This window comes from Gigantopelta aegis, chromosome 1, assembly GCF_016097555.1.
Source record: "Gigantopelta aegis isolate Gae_Host chromosome 1, Gae_host_genome, whole genome shotgun sequence".
Classification (NCBI taxonomy): domain Eukaryota; kingdom Metazoa; phylum Mollusca; class Gastropoda; order Neomphalida; family Peltospiridae; genus Gigantopelta; species Gigantopelta aegis.
The window spans coordinates 23,238,366-23,258,807 of NC_054699.1; the positions used below are offsets into that span (position 1 = coordinate 23,238,366).

Sequence of the window (20,442 nt, forward strand, 5' to 3'; positions counted from 1 at the left end):
GTTATGGGTCAATTATTTGTTATGTCCCAGAGAGATTTATCCCATTGATATAGTAACACTTCCAAGCACATGTGTAATAAATGTTAGTAATGCACACTAGCCAAGTTAATACAATGTCTGACCTTCTTGCAGTATACAAGCTGATGGTCAAACAAGAAGAAGTAGCGCTCCTGCGACCAGCCGTTCGAGTTGACCTTTGTGAGGTCACCAGAGTAGATGAGTTCCGAGCTCGCTTCCAAAATATCTGGACCCTGAAGTTAAAATAATATGATTAATGTACATCTCAGCTGGAAAGAGACAGGGGGTGGAGCAATCTAATTAAAATTAGCTCCACTATTACATGTGGATCTAACACCAGCCTGTTCGAGCTCATGTCCATCAATCAAAACCTTACTTGCAGAATCCTGCCAGTGATTTAAAAATAATTTGAAAACATTCCAAATTATCCTGAGGGTATACGACATGTTTCATGTGAATTACGAATGCCTTAAAACATGTTTTATTTTATAAAATAAATAATTTGTAATGTAAAACTGAAGACTGATTTAGTTTTTTTTTATTATAAATAAATAAATAATTTTTAATGTAAAATTGAAGACTGATAACCCACCCCGTACGTATTGGTATGGTTCACTGTACTGCGGCCACTAAAATAGACTCGCCCGATATATTTAGAATTTGTATGCTCCCAAATAACGTTATAAAAGGCGAAGTGTGATTGGTCAATATTTAAATTATTATTTACAGACGAAATGTTACCTGGACATTGAGGACTACTCAGTTTTGTTAGTTTTAAATCACTGGCAGGATTCTGCAAGTACGGTTTTGATTGATGGACATGAGCTCCAACTGGCTGGTGTTAGATCCACATGTAATAGTGGAGCTAATTTTAATTAGATTGGGGGTGGAGAGAGAGACAGGGTGTGGAGAGAGATAGAGAGAGAGAGAGAGAGAGAGAGAGAGAGAGAGAGAGAGAGAGAGAGAGAGAGAGAGAGAGAGAGAGAGAGAGAGACAGAGAGACAGACAGACAGACAGACAGACAGACAGACAGACAGAGAGAGAGAGAGAGAGAGAGAGAGAGAGAGAGAGAGAGAGAGACAGACACAGAGAGAGAGAGAGAGAGAGACAGAGAGACAGAGAGAGAGAGAGAGAGAGAGAGAGAGAGAGAGAGAGAGAGAGAGAGAGGATGACCTACCTCCCAGTCTATGACGGTGGACTGCCAGACAGCCATCTTCTCAATGCTCTCCATCTTGCGCTTTCTCTCGTTGACGAGCAGGGCGATGTTCTTCATGGCGTCGACGGCGTCCCGTACGTGATTGTAGTCAGCATGGTCGGCTGGCGTGTACTTGAGCAGCTCGGCCAGCTGCAGGTGGTACTTGCAGATTTTCTGGACCGGGGTCAGCAGGAAGCCCTCCAGGGGAATCTCCATCATATCCTGTAGCAGTCGACATGCCTACAAATATATAATAAATAAATTAATTAATTAATTAATTAAATTTTGAAAAAAAAAAAATGAAAAAAAATAAAATAAACAAGTAATTAAATCAATAAATAATCTCCATCATATCCTGCAGGAGACACATGCCTACAAACAAATAAATAAATAAATATATAAATAAATAAACATATAAATAAAGAAATAAAATATAAAAATACATGAATAAATAAACATATAAATAAATAAATAAATGAATAGATAAATATATAAATAAATAAATAAATAAATATTCAAGGGACACAACTGTCAAATAAGAATTTCAAAGAATTAAATGCCTTGCCATTCATTACATGTTTGATGCATCCATAGGTGCAAATACAAACCAACTTTCACTGACTTAGAACTTATGTTGGACTTTCTTTCTGTGTTATATTTTTGTATATCTACTCACCTCAAAGAAATGTCGGAACTTCTTGACTCTGTAGAGCTCTTTGAGTTCATCACCAGCCCCAGGGTGGTTGTTACAATAGTCAGAATAGATCTCGAACCCTTTACTCTGCAATAGAGAAACACACCATAATATATGATATACACCAGGGTGGTTGTTACAATAGTCAGAATAGATCTCGAACCCTTTACTCTGCAATAGAGAAACACACCATAATATATGATATACACCAGGGTGGTTGTTACAATAGTCAGAATAGATCTCGAACCCTTTACTCTGCAATAGAGAAACACACCATAATATATGATATACACCAGGGTGGTTGTTACAATAGTCAGAATAGATCTCGAACCCTTTACTCTGCAATAGAGAAACACATCATAATATATGATATACACCAGGGTGGTTGTTACAATAGTCAGAATAGATCTCGAACCCTTTACTCTGCAATAGAGAAACACACCATAATATATGATATACACCAGGGTGGTTGTTACAATAGTCAGAATAGATCTCGAACCCTTTACTCTGCAATAGAGAAACACTCCATAATATATGATATACACCAGGGTGGTTGTTACAATAGTCAGAATAGATCTCGAACCCTTTACTCTGCAATAGAGAAACACACCATAATATATGATATACACCAGGGTGGTTGTTACAATAGTCAGAATAGATCTCGAACCCTTTACTCTGCAATAGAGAAACACACCATAATATATGATATACACCAGGGTGGTTGTTACAATAGTCAGAATAGATCTCGAACCCTTTACTCTGCAATAGAGAAACACTCCATAATATATGATATACACCAGGGTGGTTGTTACAATAGTCAGAATAGATCTCGAACCCTTTACTCTGCAATAGAGAAACACACCATAATATATGATATACACCAGGGTGGTTGTTACAATAGTCAGAATAGATCTCGAACCCTTTACTCTGCAATAGAGAAACACTCCATAATATATGATATACACCAGGGTGGTTGTTACAATAGTCAGAATAGATCTCGAACCCTTTACTCTGCAATAGAGAAACACACCATAATATATGATATACACCAGGGTGGTTGTTACAATAGTCAGAATAGATCTCGAACCCTTTACTCTGCAATAGAGAAACACACCATAATATATGATATACACCAGGGTGGTTGTTACAATAGTCAGAATAGATCTCGAACCCTTTACTCTGCAATAGAGAAACACACCATAATATATGATATACACCAGGGTGGTTGTTACAATAGTCAGAATAGATCTCGAACCCTTTACTCTGCAATAGAGAAACACATCATAATATATGATATACACCAGGGTGGTTGTTACAATAGTCAGAATAGATCTCGAACCCTTTACTCTGCAATAGAGAAACACACCATAATATATGATATACACCAGGGTGGTTGTTACAATAGTCAGAATAGATCTCGAACCCTTTACTCTGCAATAGAGAAACACATCATAATATATGATATACACCAGGGTGGTTGTTACAATAGTCAGAATAGATCTCGAACCCTTTACTCTGCAATAGAGAAACACATCATAATATATGATATACACCAGGGTGGTTGTTACAATAGTCAGAATAGATCTCGAACCCTTTACTCTGCAATAGAGAAACACACCATAATATATGATATACACCAGGGTGGTTGTTACAATAGTCAGAATAGATCTCGAACCCTTTACTCTGCAATAGAGAAACACACCATAATATATGATATACACCAGGGTGGTTGTTACAACAGTCACAGAATAGATCTAGATCTCGAACCCTTTACTCTGCAATAGAGAAACACACCATAATATATGATATACACCAGGGTGGTTGTTACAACAGTCAGAATAGATCTCGAACCCTTTACTCTGCAATAGAGAAACACTCCATAATATATGATATACACCAGGGTGGTTTTTACAATAGTCAGAATAGATCTCGAATCCTTTACTCTGCAGTAGAGAAACACACCATAATATATGATATACACCAGGGTGGTTGTTACAACAGTCAGAATAGATCTCGAACCCTTTACTCTGCAATAGAGAAACACACCATAATATATGATATACACCAGGGTGGTTGTTACAACAGTCAGAATAGATCTCGAACCCTTTACTCTGCAATAGAGAAACACTCCATAATATATGATATACACCAGGGTGGTTGTTACAATAGTCAGAATAGATCTCGAACCCTTTACTCTGCAATAGAGAAACACACCATAATATATGATATACACCAGGGTGGTTGTTACAACAGTCAGAATAGACCTCGAACCCTTTACTCTGCAATAGAGAAACACTCCATAATATATGATATACACCAGGGTGGTTGTTACAACAGTCAGAATAGATCTCGAATCCTTTACTCTGCAATAGAGAAACACTCCATAATATATGATATACACCAGGGTGGTTGTTACAACAGTCAGAATAGATCTCGAACCCTTTACTCTGCAATAGAGAAACACTCCATAATATATGATATACACCAGGGTGGTTTTTACAATAGTCAGAATAGATCTCGAATCCTTTACTCTGCAGTAGAGAAACACACCATAATATATGATATACACCAGGGTGGTTGTTACAATAGTCAGAATAGATCTCGAACCCTTTACTCTGCAATAGAGAAACACATCATAATATATGATATACACCAGGGTGGTTGTTACAATAGTCAGAATAGATCTCAAACCCTTTACTCTGCAATAGAGAAACACATCATAATATATGATATACACCAGGGTGGTTGTTACAATAGTCAGAATAGATCTCGAACCCTTTACTCTGCAATAGAGAAACACACCATAATATATGATATACACCAAGGTGGTTGTTACAATAGTCAGAACAGATTTCAAAACCTTAACTTTGAAATAGACAAACATATCAGACATCATAATATATACTATTAATAAAAGTAGAGATCCATACCCTCAAAAAATATTTGGCAGAGGTTTAAATCCAAACAATGAGTTGTAGGATAAATGGTATCTAATGGACACAAATGTAGTATTCTATTTCTTACATATCCTAAGAAAAAAAAAAAAGAGTTTTAAAATAAATTTAAACACTTTTCCAACTAAAACCTGCTTATGGCCCTAACACTTGTAGTTAATTTATGCATCACAGACAAGTCAAGTTCAGTTAACTTGTATGTTACATAGTAATCGATTTCGATCATGCTTTGTTTTCATTGGATGGTATGGCATTGGCGACCTTGTCATCACCAGGAGAAGTCAGTTGTATGTTTTTAAACTGTTATCACACATATATGTGCTAACAGTATGTGTTATAAAAAATAACAAATGATGTGTTGTTGTAGCCCAGTGGTAAAGCGCTCGCTTGATTCGTGATCGGTGTAGGATCGATCCCCGTTGGTGGGCCCATTGGGCTATTTTTCATTCCAGCCAGTGCACCATGACTGGTACATCAAAGGCCGTGGTATGTACTACCCTGTCTGTGGAATGGTGCATATAAAAGACCTCTTGCTAATCGAAAAAGAGTAGCCCATGAAGTGGCGACAGTGGGTTTCCTCTCTCAACATCTGTGTGGTCCTTAACCATATAACCGTAAATAAAATGTGTTGAGTGTGTCGTTAAATAAACCATTTCCTTCCTTCCCGTATGTGTTATAAAAAATAACGAATGATGTGTTGTTTGACTTACATGTATGAGAAAGCACTGCCCGATCTCGCTGGTGTGGGGTGCATCCTTGTTGATGTGTTTCTCCAGGTGGGTCAGGAAGCGGTTCGCGAATGTGTAGATTTCCTCCAGGTTGCCAAATATCACAGACACTTTCGATTCAGGAAACATCTCCGGTCTCTTTCTAGCTTGTTTCAAATAGCCCTGGGGAAAAAATATAACTAACTTTTATTCTGAATTATTTACATTATGAAATGCACTGTTAATTATGGATTAAGGTTTTAGGTACATTGGAGTATGAAAAACCCCCACAAAAAACCTACACACAAACACACACACACACACACACAAACCCGGTACAAACTGTGTGAATCAGCAAGAAATAACAGTTAACCTTTCAATTAAACATTAAACATATTAGTAATAATGTAATGAACCATGTTTTTATCCATTTAACGTTTCTGTCCTATTTTCTTTTTTTAGTTGTAATTTTATTTTGTTATATTCTCTATTTCTCCTGTATTAACTATACTAATCACTATTTACTAACTGAATAATATTGCTGGGATAAAAACATGGAATTCATTGTTATTAAGATAACATTTTAAGTAGGGTAATATTTAAAGGTTTTACGGTAATGTAACAGGAAGTAAATATACATTTTCTTTTGTATTTTTTTTTAATTAATTTTGTTATTTTGTTAAGTGGATACACTATTGTAGTAATAATAGAATATTTTGGTGAATTTTAGGCGTAATTGTTATGGGTAATAATTTTTATATGATTGTTTATTTGGGATGAACCAATGAGATACAATTTCGTCCTCGTGTTGCCCGTGTGGTCAAACTTGGAACTTTACTTTCTGATGTGTTTTCATAGGGTCAACACGTAAGTTATTATGGTTTGGGTAAATTAATGTTTTACGGGTGTGTTAAAGCCTAGATTTTACAGTTTTTCTCTCTCTCTCTCTCTCTCTCTCTCTCTCTCTCTCTCTCTCTCTCTCTCTCTCTCTCTCTCTCTCTCTCTCCGTTTCCATATGCTTTATTACTGGCTATGGGGTTAATCGTTGTACATTGTTAGTAAAAGAATTGTTGTCATTTTGTTGGTTGTGCATGGGGGTGCACGTCATTTATTTTTCTTGGAAATATTATTTCTAAACATGCAGATAAATTTTAGTTATTTGTTTTCCGATATGTTTGTTTGAGATTTGGGAGGTGTAGTGAACTCCGTGATAATTCGGCTTTCAAACCAATTGTTGAATTTCTATGTGGGATATTCACATTTGTAATAGGGGCTGTTTACGGAAATTAATGTAACATGGAAGAATTGTAGTTTTGGGATTTTGGTGTAAATCATCTTTCAAATCAAATTGATAGTTTCTGATAGGGACTATTTTATTTGTAATAGGAGTTGTAGCCTAAATTACCGATATTATAAGTTTTTCATGTAGACCGGTGTTTTATTTGGTATGGAACTTTCAAATAAGTATATTTATTAGGAAATCTCAGGGTAATATTATAGTATAACTTGTCAAATGTCCACAGTATTTTGTTAAGAGCTCTTTGTATTTGTGTTGAATAAATGTTTTAAAATTGTTGTTTTGGTTAACCTTGTGGCAGGTCGTTAGATTACTGGACAAACCATTATTATAAAATGTATTAATTTGTAGAACCGAAAGGGGTGGCCGGACCTGGCGTGGAAATTTATCCTTTTTGTAAACACCGAGTCACATGAAGCGAACTCTGGGTTCCGTTTCAATAACACAAACAAGGCCATATTTTATTTTAGATTTTTTATTATTTACTTTCTTTAGGGGAGGGGGGCTTGTATATTATGTATGTGGCAATCTTTCCCTGAAACACCAAGACGACCATGATATGATATGTCTCTGCACCCAACACCATCCAAAAAAAAAAAAAAAAAAAATCATTGTACACATTCTTCTCTTAACTCTAGATTTTTTATGGTACTACAAAATGTGGGCGAGTCTGCACCCCCAGCATCCTCCCCCTGGGTCTGCACCTCCAGCATCCTCCCCCTGGGTCTGCACCTGGTATTTCACTTATGTAATCACTCACCTCAACCACATCTCTCAGGTGTTTCACATAATCGCGCTCTGCCTGGATGATTTCGTTGATCACATTAGTACGACCTTGAGTCTTGCCGATGAAGGTCGTCTGTGGGTGAAGTTTCGTCTCAGATTCGATCTCCTCATGATTAAAGATGAAATCTTCATCGAAGTCGCACTGGTTCACCCGCATCTGTTTGAGATGTAAAAATATCCCATTTACAGACTTCACGTCAATGTTTCTGAAATTTGTCGACCCAAACGACTTGTTCAAATTTTCCTTGTATGCAAGGTTTAAAAACCACATTTTAAAAAATATTATTACAATTTTTTTTTTATTATTTAAAAAAAAATATATAAAGTATATTAATTTTTATATACAAATGAAAGTGCTGCCTACATCCTACATTAATTAAAATTACAGTATACTGAATAGATTATGACAAGCAACTTCAGTTGTTGCTATGGTTACCACTTTCCAACTGAACACTAATCATGCTTTGTCATTATTACTCAAGCATCTCACCAATAGCCAAGTAACACCAGTCGTGAATGGTTGAACAAAACAAGCCACTCCCACAATGGAAGTATTAGCCAATGGAAAGCACTGTATTGTAAATATTACACAGCTGAAGTGGGGAGTTTGTTTGCCAGCAGGTTAGAGGAAGAACACAGTGACATGTCCTGATGACCTAATCATCAAAACAAACAGCTGTGGAGAGGAACTCAGTAACTGAAGGTCTACAAGTGAAAACTGCCAGCTCAGATGACAACAGTGAAGTAACTATTGTTACTTACAGAGCCATAATATTCAGTTTTGAGTAAAGGAAGGAAATGTTTTATTTAAAGACGCATTCAACACATTTTATTTACGGTTATGTGGTGTCAGACATATGGTTAAGGACCACACAGATATTGAGGGAGGAAACCCGCTGTTGCCACTTCATGGGTTACTCTTTTCGATTAGCAGCATGGGATCTTTTATATGCACCATCCCACAGACAGGATAGTACATACCACGGCCTTTGTTACACCAGTTGTGGAGCACTGGCTCGGACAAGAAATAGCCCAATGGAGTTTTGAGTAACAACTGCCAGTTAGAAGAAACATTGTGTGACATAGTTTTCAGGGTAAAACTGCTACATTTATTTTCCATTAGCAGTAAGATATCTTTTATATGCACTTCCCCATAGATAAGACAGCACATACCATGACCTTTGATATACCAGTCGTGAGGTACTGGTTGGGATGAGGAAAAACCAACAACTGGAGAATGGTTCCACCGAGGGGATTCAAACCTTCAAACCTTCAACCCATGCAGCCCAGGCAAGCTCTCTACCGACTGACTTTGATGTCAACTGGGGCGGGACGTAGTCCAGTGGTAAAGCGATCGCTTGATTAGCAGTATGTCTAAGATCGATCCCCGTCAGTGCGCCCATTGGGCTATTTCTCGTTCCAGCCAATGCACCACGACTGGTATACCAAAGACCATGGCATGTGTTATCCTGTCTATGGGATGGGGCATGTAAAAGATCCCTTGCTACTAATCGAAAAATGTTGCGAGTTTTCTCTCCATGACTATGTCAAAATTACCAAATGTTTGACATCCAATTACTGATGATTAATAAATCAATGTGCTCTAGTGGTGTCGTTAAACAAAACAAACTTAATGTTGAAAGGAAATGTATCAAATGATTCAATATCTACAATAAAAATTACAATGAAGGGATTTTCAAACAAAGATCACTGGAAAGTATGTTGGGTTTAGGTGGGGGGTTGGGTGGGGGGGGGGGTTTCAGCAATATTTATTCAATAAATAACAGGGTCGGGATGTAGCCCAGTGGTAAAGTGCTCACTCGATGCGCGGTCGATCTGGGATCGATCCCTGTCAGCGGGCCTATTGGGCTATATCTCTTCCCAGCCAGTGTACCACGACTGGCATATCAAAAGCCATGGTATGTACTACCCTGTCTGTGGGATGGTGCATATACATGTAAAAGATCCTTTGCTGCTAATAAAAGAGTAGCCCATGTAGTGGCGACATTGGGTTTCGTCTCTCAACATCTGTGTGGTCCTTAACCATATGTCCGATGCCATATCACTGTAAATAAAATGTGTCGAGTGCGTCGTTAAATAAAACATTTCCTTCCCTTCAATAAATAACAAACAGTAGCCCAGTGTAAATGTCTATCCAAAAACAAGGTGATCATGGACCTAATTCACAAAGCTATCTTAACCAACATCACATTGTCATTGCAGGTATTTTTACATTGCACTGTGAGATCGCAAGGTTGTGAGAGTTTAGTGAATTAGGCTCCAGGTATCATGAGAGACAATGATAAAAGAAATATATAAGATAAGATAGTTACAGGCATACAGACAGACAGACAGACAGACAGAGAGTCAGTTAGAAACACAGACACTTACACAGCCAAACATAGCCGGAACTCCAGACATACATACATACAGACAGACAGACATACAGACACTGTTCTCATTCCCAGTCTATTGTTACGCCGAAATCGAAATTTGCAATCCAATGGAATTGGCAAAAAGATTGGTGTATCTATTTTTGCGTAATACTGACATTAATTAATATTTAGCAGTAATCTATAAGTGTTTCTGACATTACTAACAATAAACCTACCTGTATCAATCTTCTGCAGATGTGGAATCAATATCTCGAATAAAATTTGAAGGGAGGAAACATCCAACAAAAACAACAGCGACTTAGCAGTTCCTAGTCTATTGCTACGCCACTATTGCGCCAGTGTAGCATTAGATTGGGTATGAGTTGGCGAGAGATATTGTTACGGCATAGCATTAGACTGAGTACGAACTTCAAAATACTGTTACTTAATTTCACCAGTAAATATTTCATCAAAAAATAAAAACTCAGGATTAAAAAAAACAAAAAAAACATTATATGGTATCTCTGTGGGATACTAGGTTCTTGAAGTTTGGTATTCAGAATTAAATTCTGGTATCCCCGGGATATCGTTAATCTCGAACACTGGCTATTGGATGTCAAGACAGACATAGAGACAGACAGACACACACAAACAGAGAGACAGACAGACAAACTGACAGTCACTCTGACGATTGCGGTCAGGAACCAGCACTGACTATGATTGACAACTGTGTATCACCAGACAGACACGCATGGACAAACAGACTATGAGACAGACAGACAGACACTTACTCTGACGAAGGCGGCCGGGAACCATCCCTGGCTATGATCGACAACTCCGTACCACCAGTCCTTGTCCTCGAGATCTGTGACCCGAATAACATCACCTGCACGGAACCCCAGCTCATCGAGATCCATGGTAACGTGATCCCACAATGCCTCAGCATAGATTGTCTCCTCTTCAATACGCTGAAATCAGACAGATCGTTTAGTTAACATAATCAATGTTTTTACTTTGAACTGGTGGATCACCAGGGACCCATTTTACAAAGCAATCTTAGCGCTAAGATCACCTTAAGTGCATAAGGTAGTTATAGATGCACTTAAGGTGATCTTAGCGCTAAGATCACCTTAAGTGCATAAGGTAGTTATAGATGCACTTACGGTGATTTAAAAAAAAAAAGGTTTGTTTGTTCTGTCTAATAACACCACTAGAACATTGATTTATTAATAATCGGCTATTGGATGTAAAACATTTGGTAATTTTGACATACAGTCTTAGAGAGGAAATCCGGTACATTTTTCCTTTAGTAACAAGGGATCTTTTATATGCACCATACCACAGACAGGATAGCACATACCATGGCCTTTGATATGCCAGTTGTGGTGCACTGGCTAGAACGAGAAATAGCCTTATGGGTATATATATATACTGAACAACAAAAAAAAACATGAAGATTAATTTATTTTTCAATTACTTAAAATTACTCAGTTTTTAAATAACCACGTGATAAACACCTATAGGGTGTATACTACCAAATCAAATCCCATAGATGACAATAGTAACATATGTGGCTAAAACTAATCCATGCAGCGTATCAATCGACATAAACACCACGGATATAAATACTACCACCCCTCACCCTTAAAATGAATCAGAAAAAATTGGGATTCAAGCTGAGATAACGGGTAGTGTCTATGACTACCCTAGCTCCGCACAAAATTAGAGTCCTTTTTTTACAGGTACCCCATATATGTTTCAAGCACAAGGCTACTTGACACAGTGGCACTAGATGAAATAAAAGTGCATACATTTTTTGCCCAGATGAAACTAGTTTTTTTTACAACCAACACACTCACATTTATCACCAATCACAGGACTTGTGGTGTTTGTCACTTCTCTATCAAAATGTAATTTTGTACATTCTATAAGTAAAATGCTGGAGCCCACCCTCCACCCCCGCACTCTATCATGCCTGGTAGAGGGCTACCGGAGTGTCCTATACAAATATTCCTCTTTTTTTCCATAAGAGTTGGACAAAGATTTGAGCTGCACTGACCTCGTCTAGCGTCGCTAGTGCCACCTGGGAGGACCGAGTACTCTGGCTCTTCTCGTGCATGGATGAAAAGTCTACCGAGTATTCCGATTCATCGGACGAGTCGTCGCCGCTACGGTGACTGGAAATACTTAGCGAGTCGGAACCTGGGGGAAAAGACAATATTAAAATATACAGTCAACATATCATAGCCAAATCAATGCGAGCAGGAACCTGGAAATGAGGGTAAGATGTAACATATACAGTCAGCACACCATGCCAAATCTATTGCCTGCCTGTATGTTGTAGTGTCTACATTGTATAACATGGTTATAATATTTTAAAACAATATAAAGATAATACTTTAGGTTTAAAACAGCTACAAGCTACAGATAACAGTAAAACATGAAGTCAGAACATAGTGATATATAGTTAGCGTTAAAACAAGGCATTTACAGGCCTGTACCAAGAGCGTGTGTGCACGTTAGTGTGTGTGCATGTGCATTAGTGTGTGTGCATGTGCATTAGTGTGTGTGCATGTGCATTAGTGTGTGTGCATGTGCGTGTGTATGTGCGTGCGTGCGTGCATATGTGCATGCATGCATATGTGTGTGTGTGTGCATGCGTGCATATGTGTGTGTGTGTTAGTGTATGTGTGTGTGTGCATCTTGGGTACGCATGCACCATCACACAGACATGTCTTTACAATGTAAACACCCACAAAAGTTGTTTTTTGAGAATTATGCATCCCCAGAGACAAATCTTACATACAGGCCTGATTTATAAAGTAAATTTACCTCCCCTTTCCCCTACTAGGTACATCACTGTCTTCTAGTCACAGCCTAGTTAACAGAAACCTTTCCAATAAAGACAAATTACGCAATAACAGTTTCCTATAATTGGTAATGACAATAATTTTATCATTCATCAAAAAATATTTGAATAGAATATTTTTTTACAACTTACAAAACTAAGTTTTTGAACATCTCTCTTTTTATTAATCTTTTAATTAAAAGAAAAATCTTAGTAATAAATTTATTCAACATGATAAAATATACCTATGAGACTGAAGACATTTATAATTCCATCTGAAGAAATTTACCTATAAGACTGAGTAAGTTTTTCTTGCGATGCAGTTTGTCCAGATTTTCCGGCATGCTGTGAGAGCGAACCAATGTGAACCGATTTCCCTGAGACTTGCTATTTGATGATGACTGAGCTCGTGATTTTATAGGGTGTGGAGTTGACATCTACAATAGAAAATAACACATTTTATAGTGTGGAGTTGACATTTACAATGGAAAATAACACATTTTATAGTGTGGAGTTGACATCTACAATGAAAAATAACACATTTTATAGTGTGGAGTTGACATCTACAATAGAAAATAACTCATTTTATGGGATGTGGAGTTGACATCTACAATAGAAAATAACACATTTTATAGTGTGGAGTTGACATTTACAATGGAAAATAACACATTTTATAGTGTGGAGTTGACATCTACAATAGAAAATAACTCATTTTATGGGATGTGGAGTTGACATCTACAATAGAAAATAACACATTTTATAGTGTGGAGTTGACATCTGCAATATAAAATAAAACATTTAATAGGATGTGGAGTTGACATTTTATTGTGTGCATATAAAAGATCCCTTGTTGCTAATCGAAAAGAGTAGCCCATGAAGTGGCGACAGTGGGTTTCCTCCCTCAATATCTGTGTGGTCCTTAACCATATGTACGACACCATATAACCGTAAATAAAATGTGTTGAGTGTGTTGTTAAATAAAACATTTCCTTCCTTTCCTTCAGCGCAAGCTGTTGTAGTGCATGCCTGTCATGGGCACAGGTGTTGACTTGTGCCGGCTCCTACATCCAAGACAAAAATGGGTTGGTGGGAGGAGGGACCGCCCACACTGGTATGTACAACAGAGCACCAGCATCCTGACCAGGGTTGGTAGCGAGCGGGGGCTTCTCTCCCATTAACTGTGTGGTCTTTATAACCATAATTAAAATGTGTACAGTGTGTCGATAAATAAAACATTCCCTCCTTCCTTCTGTCCATTCAAGTATTTGCCGAGCTGTGTGGTAATTCCAAGTGAGATATTTCAAATAAGAAAAGTGGTTCCAGAAATCTGAAAACTAATTTTCCTTCATAGTGAAACAATGAAAGGTGAACCTGAAGACACTCACCACTTTCATTCTCATGTGTTGCCTGTCATGGAGCGGCCTCATAAAAACAAGTGTTTCACCATGAAAGAGTGTTTCACCATCAACAAGTGTTTTACCATGAATAAGTGTTTCATCATGAACAATTTTTTCACCATGGACAAGTGTTTCACCATTAACAGATGTTTCGCCATGAACACATGTTTCACCATGGTGTAACAATAGTTGTTCGCCCATCCTAACTAGGTACAATGTTGGTCAACTTAATAATGCTTTACAAACGAGAATTTTACCATGGTACACACATGTACAGACTTGAATAAATGATAGTCGTACACCCATCCCAGTATGCTCAACTTTATTACACTATACTATGTGAACAAGTGTTTTAGCATAGTGTAACAGTAGTCAACTTGTTCATCCATCCTATAGTGAAGTTACCAAGTCCAACATTACTTAACTTGAATTCGGTGTTGCTTAAATAGAATTCACTATTGGAATCATTTTTTATCCATGTTATAACTGTCATTCATCCATCCAAGTATTTACGAGAATCGGTATTGCTTAAATGAATTCACTTAACATTTGTACCAGTTTTCCAACACATGTTGATGAAGTATATGTACTTAATGATGATTCAACCTCAGGACACTGTTGAAAACTCCATTTGACTGTGTTGTACAGATACAAACTTCAATGTGTCAATGGTCATATCATTCAGATTTCACCATAGTATGGGTGTGTATAAAACACTGAACTTGAATGTGTTAATGTTCTTTCCCTACCAGTTTTAACTTGGTATATACATACATACATACATACATACATACACACACACACACACACACACACACATACATACATACATACATACATACATACATACACACACACACACATATATATATATATATATATACCATACATACATACATATATATATATATATATATATATATATATATATATATATACCAGAGTTTACAAGCACAGTTACCATTCACCAGTGAATCATCCACAGTTTGACACAATGAACACAATACAACTGTCTGCCTGCTTCCTGCATTTGAAAAACTCTATTCGTGACAGAAAATGAATGATACTAAGACAAAAAAGTTTAGCAATTTGGTACATATAACGTGCTTTTAAAATAATTCAACCCTTTCAAGGTGAAATCAGACACCGGATTTAACTGATACACTAGTTTTGTCAACTACTGGTTTAAGTAACTAAGAGGAGACTTTCAATAAAAAAAATTAAATGCCTAACTGTCACTTTTTAATTTTACCCACAATTAATTTGTTTTAAATTTAAAACTATTTTGATTTCTGTATATAGTTTTAAATTATACTCATCTTCATTTTTTTTTATTGTATGTATACCACCTGTAACACCTAATAGCCGATGTGTATTTTTGTGCTGGGGTTACCAAATATTTGACATACAATAGCTGATGATTAATAAATCATTGTGCTCTAGTGGTGTCGTTAAACAAAATAAACTAACTTTCTTACGATGTCCAAATGGAAGAGATGCTGGCTTTAAACCCCACCCTGCTCACGGCAACTTCCATTTTAAATAGTTGCATATACAGAACCCCTGTACAAACAAAACAAACTTTAGCTTTAACTTTTAGTACCAAATTGCTTTTTTTTATCTTAGTATACTTCTATATATACTCACACAAAAACATTGCACTAATTCGTCTATGTGCAGACCACAGAAACACAAACAAGGTTATTGTCTATAATATCACCTCTAACAGAAACAGACCTACCTCACCCGCACAGTACTGATAACAATACTGACAGTGTGTTTGTTTGTTAACATTACATACATCTGCAGCGTTTATCAACTAGTTGAACTCGTTTCAAATATATGCTACTAATATACAGTGCATGTTAAAAAAAGAGCCCCTTTGTGTGAACCTGCATACCAGAGAATAACTTGACTAAAGGTATTGTCTGATAAAATAGTTTAAAACATTCTTACAATACATCAAATTGTTTTCATCTCGGGGTCATCTATAGATATAGTTACAGTACCAAGCCTAAAATAATTAAGAGAAGAAAGAGTTTATTGTGTCGAACAAACAGCACCACTAGAGCACGCTGATTAATTAATCATCGGCTATTGGATGTCAAATATTTCGGTAATTCTGACACGTAATCTTCAGAGGAAAATCACAACATTTTTCTGTTAGTTTAGGTCAAAGGTTTTAACATGCACATTCAGGAAGGAAGGAAGGAAGGAAGGAAGGAAGGAAATGTTTTATTTAACGACACACTCAAAACATTTTATTTATGGTTATATGGCGTCGGACATATGGTTAAGGACCACACAGATATAGAGAGAGGAAACTCACTGTCGCCACTTCATGGGCTCTCTTTCCGATTAGCAGCAAGGGATCTTTTGTATGCACCATCCCATAGACAGGATACCATGGCCTTTGATGTATGTACCAGTTGTGGTGCACTGGCTAGATGCACATTCAGAGCAAGCTGATGTAGCATGCACCTGTCATGCGGGGGAGAGAGAGACACCCGTGCTTGGCAAGTGCAAGAGAGCACAAGCAGCCCGATCAGGGTCGGCAGTGGGTGGGGTGCTTTTTCTGTTAATAGTAGCAAAGGATCTTTTATATGAACTTTTCCGCAGACGGGACAGCACATACTACAGCCTTTGGTGAACTTGTTTGGGCTATTTCTTGTTTCAGCCAGTGTACCACAACTGGTATATCAAAGGCTGTGGTATGTGCTATGCTGTCTGTGTGATGGTGCATATAAAAGATCCCTTGCTGCTAATGGGAAAAACATTCGTGGGTTACCTCTTTAAGACTGTCAAAATTACGAAATGTTTGACATCCAACAGCCATTGATGATTAATAAATCAATCTGCTCTAGTGGTGTCATTACACAAAACAAATTTTAACTTTTGTTCTCTCAATCCCACACCAAGCTATATATACGACAGTTTAAGGACATATGTGTCACTATTTTTTCATGTACATGTATAATAAAAAGCTTGTCTAGATTTTAAAGTCACAGACCCTAGTTTCAACATGTGAAAATGGACACTCAGTTTTTAATCTACGAACATGTAAAACATTTTTATAAAGTTACAATAAAGTGAAATAAAGAGTCTGTGATGTTGAAATGGGGCAATACATTAAACTGTTGCCTATCAGAGGTGTGTGTGTTTTTCAAAAATATAAAAAAAATGCATTTTGTAGTAAATTAGAAAGACCATGATAATGAAAAACACTTCAGATGTATAGAAATGGATAATTTAAACAATAAAATCTATAAGTAATATCGGATTTCAATTATAAAAAAATATGCCATATAGTGTTTAAAAGCTAGGGTCTGTAACTACTGGCGTAACCAGGATCTTATATGAAGTGGGGGGGGGGGGGGGGAGAGAACCCACATTATGTATATATGTATGTATGATGTATAAACTTTAATACAGTAAAAAAGAAAAGAAAAAAAGGTTTGATTGGGGGAGGAATGGCCCTGTACACCCACCCACCCAACTCCCTACACCACTGTCTGTAACTTTTAATGTATAATTAAAGTGTTAATATTTTGAATATATTATCAAACATGTTCAGGTAATTATGCATTGGTGATGTTAAAATGTAAATATTAATTTATATTACAATGATCAAATAAAATAAAATTAACCAATCATTAACTAATTTGTTTTAATTCAACTAAATATTTTACCTATATATTATATGTTCAAGTTTTAACAGAATTACATGAATTGATGACAAACATGTAAACACTGTTCACCTTATGATCAAAAATACATCCAACATTCTACCAATGTCTACTCAAGGTTATAAAATGTGTTACTTAATAGTTAGACAATGTCACACAACAGTTACACTCAGTAGTTACAATGTTACATAGCCTTATATTATTACACAACAGTTACCCACAGCTATGCAATAGCTACACAGTGTTACAAAGAATTATGCAAAAACATGTTACACATTGTTATATTAAATATCTAAATAAAATAAAAGTTTACAGTTATAATCATATGCATTTCAGCCATTTGCTTACCTGAAGGTAAAAAAAGCGCTATCACTTGCAATTAATCCTTTTAGTGATAAAAAGGATCACTGGTCTTACTGATAAAGCGAAGAGTATCTGTTAGTCCCTACACGTTATTTTAAACTGATCCAGACTTCTGGATGTGGCAGCATTAATAAATGATTCAGGGGGTTTGAGAGTTACTAACATATTCAGATACTTACCTACAATTCGCTGTCCACCATTACAGCTTACATTAGAATTATCCAAATTTCTGGATTTGGATAGCATATTGTAATAATTGGGAGGGGGGCTGGCTAAGAAGGTTTTACCATCTTTTGATCTTGGTTTATAATTTGTGTCCTCACCTACAGGTGAGTTTAGACTGATCCACATTAGGGGATGGTAAAGTCTACTGATGTGATTCAGGGGTGAGAGGTATACCAGAAGGTGCCAGACAGGGAGCTTCGTGCTCCAGTGAACAGAGACTGTCAGCCCCTCAAGTATGACCACTTAATACCTGGCTGCCACAGTAACCAAGGGGTAATCTAGGATTAGTTAATAGGTGTTTAGTTAGCCAATTTAATTAAGATTTCATAGTGTACATAATGAACTGATAATAGGAGTTCACCACCTCACTGCTTACTTTAAATTAGTCTTAAATGGGTTTCTTTAAAAAATGAACAATTACCTGTCATTATTAGTCTTACAACAATGTAGTATACACACGTATTTCCAGTAGCAACTAGTTCCTGGTATAGACTATGAATGTCTATACATTCTCCTGGCTATTATTTTTAGCTAATCATCTGTATAAATGTTTTTAACTTTTAAAACATTTAAAAAAAAAAAAATTAACACTCCTCCACCCCTCTGGTTCCGAGTACAGTTTCTGGCTCTAGTCAAAAATCGTGCTCGAAATGAGTGTGCTTGAACATTAAATTGATATAATAACGTTAATTCCCGACATCTGACCTGACAGTCATTTGTGGGCACACACACACACACACACACACACACACACACACACACACACACACACACACACACACACACACACACACACACACACACACACACACACACACACACACACACTTACTGACTTACTTACTTATATACTTACTTACATACATACACACATACATACATACTTGGCTATCTTAATAATAACAATCAGTTAAATACTTTTCCCAGGCATCAATTTAGCATACACCATAAAACAAAAATCACTGATAGTTGTGGTGTCTTGTCAAGCATGGAAAAAAACACATCTGGACTGTAAATATATCAAGTAATACAAGCAAGATTTTAAACCTCTGTGTCCTATTTTGATGAGAGTCCAGGAGCCCAAGGCTCACAAAAATCATATAGGACTCACTAGCTTGGCTAGCATACGAGGCCGCATGGCTCATACAAATTATTTGTGCAAATTATATTGATTCTTTGAAATGACACAGTCAACATATATCTCAAAATCCTGGGAAACCACAGTCTTGAATAGCGATCTTTCCCATGGTTTCATACAAAACATTTATTGTATCTTCTGTTCTACTGGAGATGAATGGCAGGGCTTGTAGGGTTGGTGGCGGGCTCTAAAGATTTGCAAACAGGGAGACCTTATGACACTTAATTTTTAAAACCAAACTTGCACACTGAACCTTAATGTCTTCAATCATTTGCATATATTTATTAATGGTTTAAAAAGCCCATCTTTGATGTCGCACACTCATGGTTTTAATATTCAACACAAATAATAATAATTAACAAGCATTCTGAGAGCACTTCTAAAGCAATACATTTCCCCTATCGGGGCCCAAACCATTTAGTTTTTGTATCTCCTAACTTCAAGGTCCTAAGTACAGCAGCTGAGGGAGACTACCCGGATAACTACAACAACTCTCCAGAAGAAGCTGTACGGGGCACAAGAAGTGATCTACAGAGAACAGTATCATTCATAGTCACTGCTGGCCTCGACGTGTAGTCAACAAGCAAACGAAAAGAAGAACCTACAGCAGCTGAGGGAAACTACCCAGACAACTACAACAACTCTCCAGAAGAAGCTGTACGGCACAAGAAGTGATCTACAGAGAACAGTATCGTTCATAGTCACTGCTGGCCTCGACGTGTAGTCAACAAGCAAATGAAAAGAAGAACCTACAGCAGC

General features: G+C 36.9%; 1 protein-coding gene across 1 annotated transcript in view; it reads right to left on the reverse strand.

Annotated features, from left to right (window-relative positions):
* The window catches only part of LOC121371439, a 130,793-nt gene that overhangs the window by 1,328 nt on the left and 109,023 nt on the right, over positions 1-20,442 (reverse strand). The window contains exons 5-12 of the mRNA XM_041497369.1: positions 13,164-13,311; positions 12,086-12,228; positions 10,818-10,994; positions 7,626-7,808; positions 5,572-5,751; positions 1,890-1,994; positions 1,196-1,453; positions 123-251 (exon numbers count right to left, since the gene is read on the reverse strand). Coding sequence (XP_041353303.1) covers positions 123-251; positions 1,196-1,453; positions 1,890-1,994; positions 5,572-5,751; positions 7,626-7,808; positions 10,818-10,994; positions 12,086-12,228; positions 13,164-13,311 — 1,323 coding nt within the window. The remainder of the gene's footprint in view (positions 1-122; positions 252-1,195; positions 1,454-1,889; positions 1,995-5,571; positions 5,752-7,625; positions 7,809-10,817; positions 10,995-12,085; positions 12,229-13,163; positions 13,312-20,442) is intronic.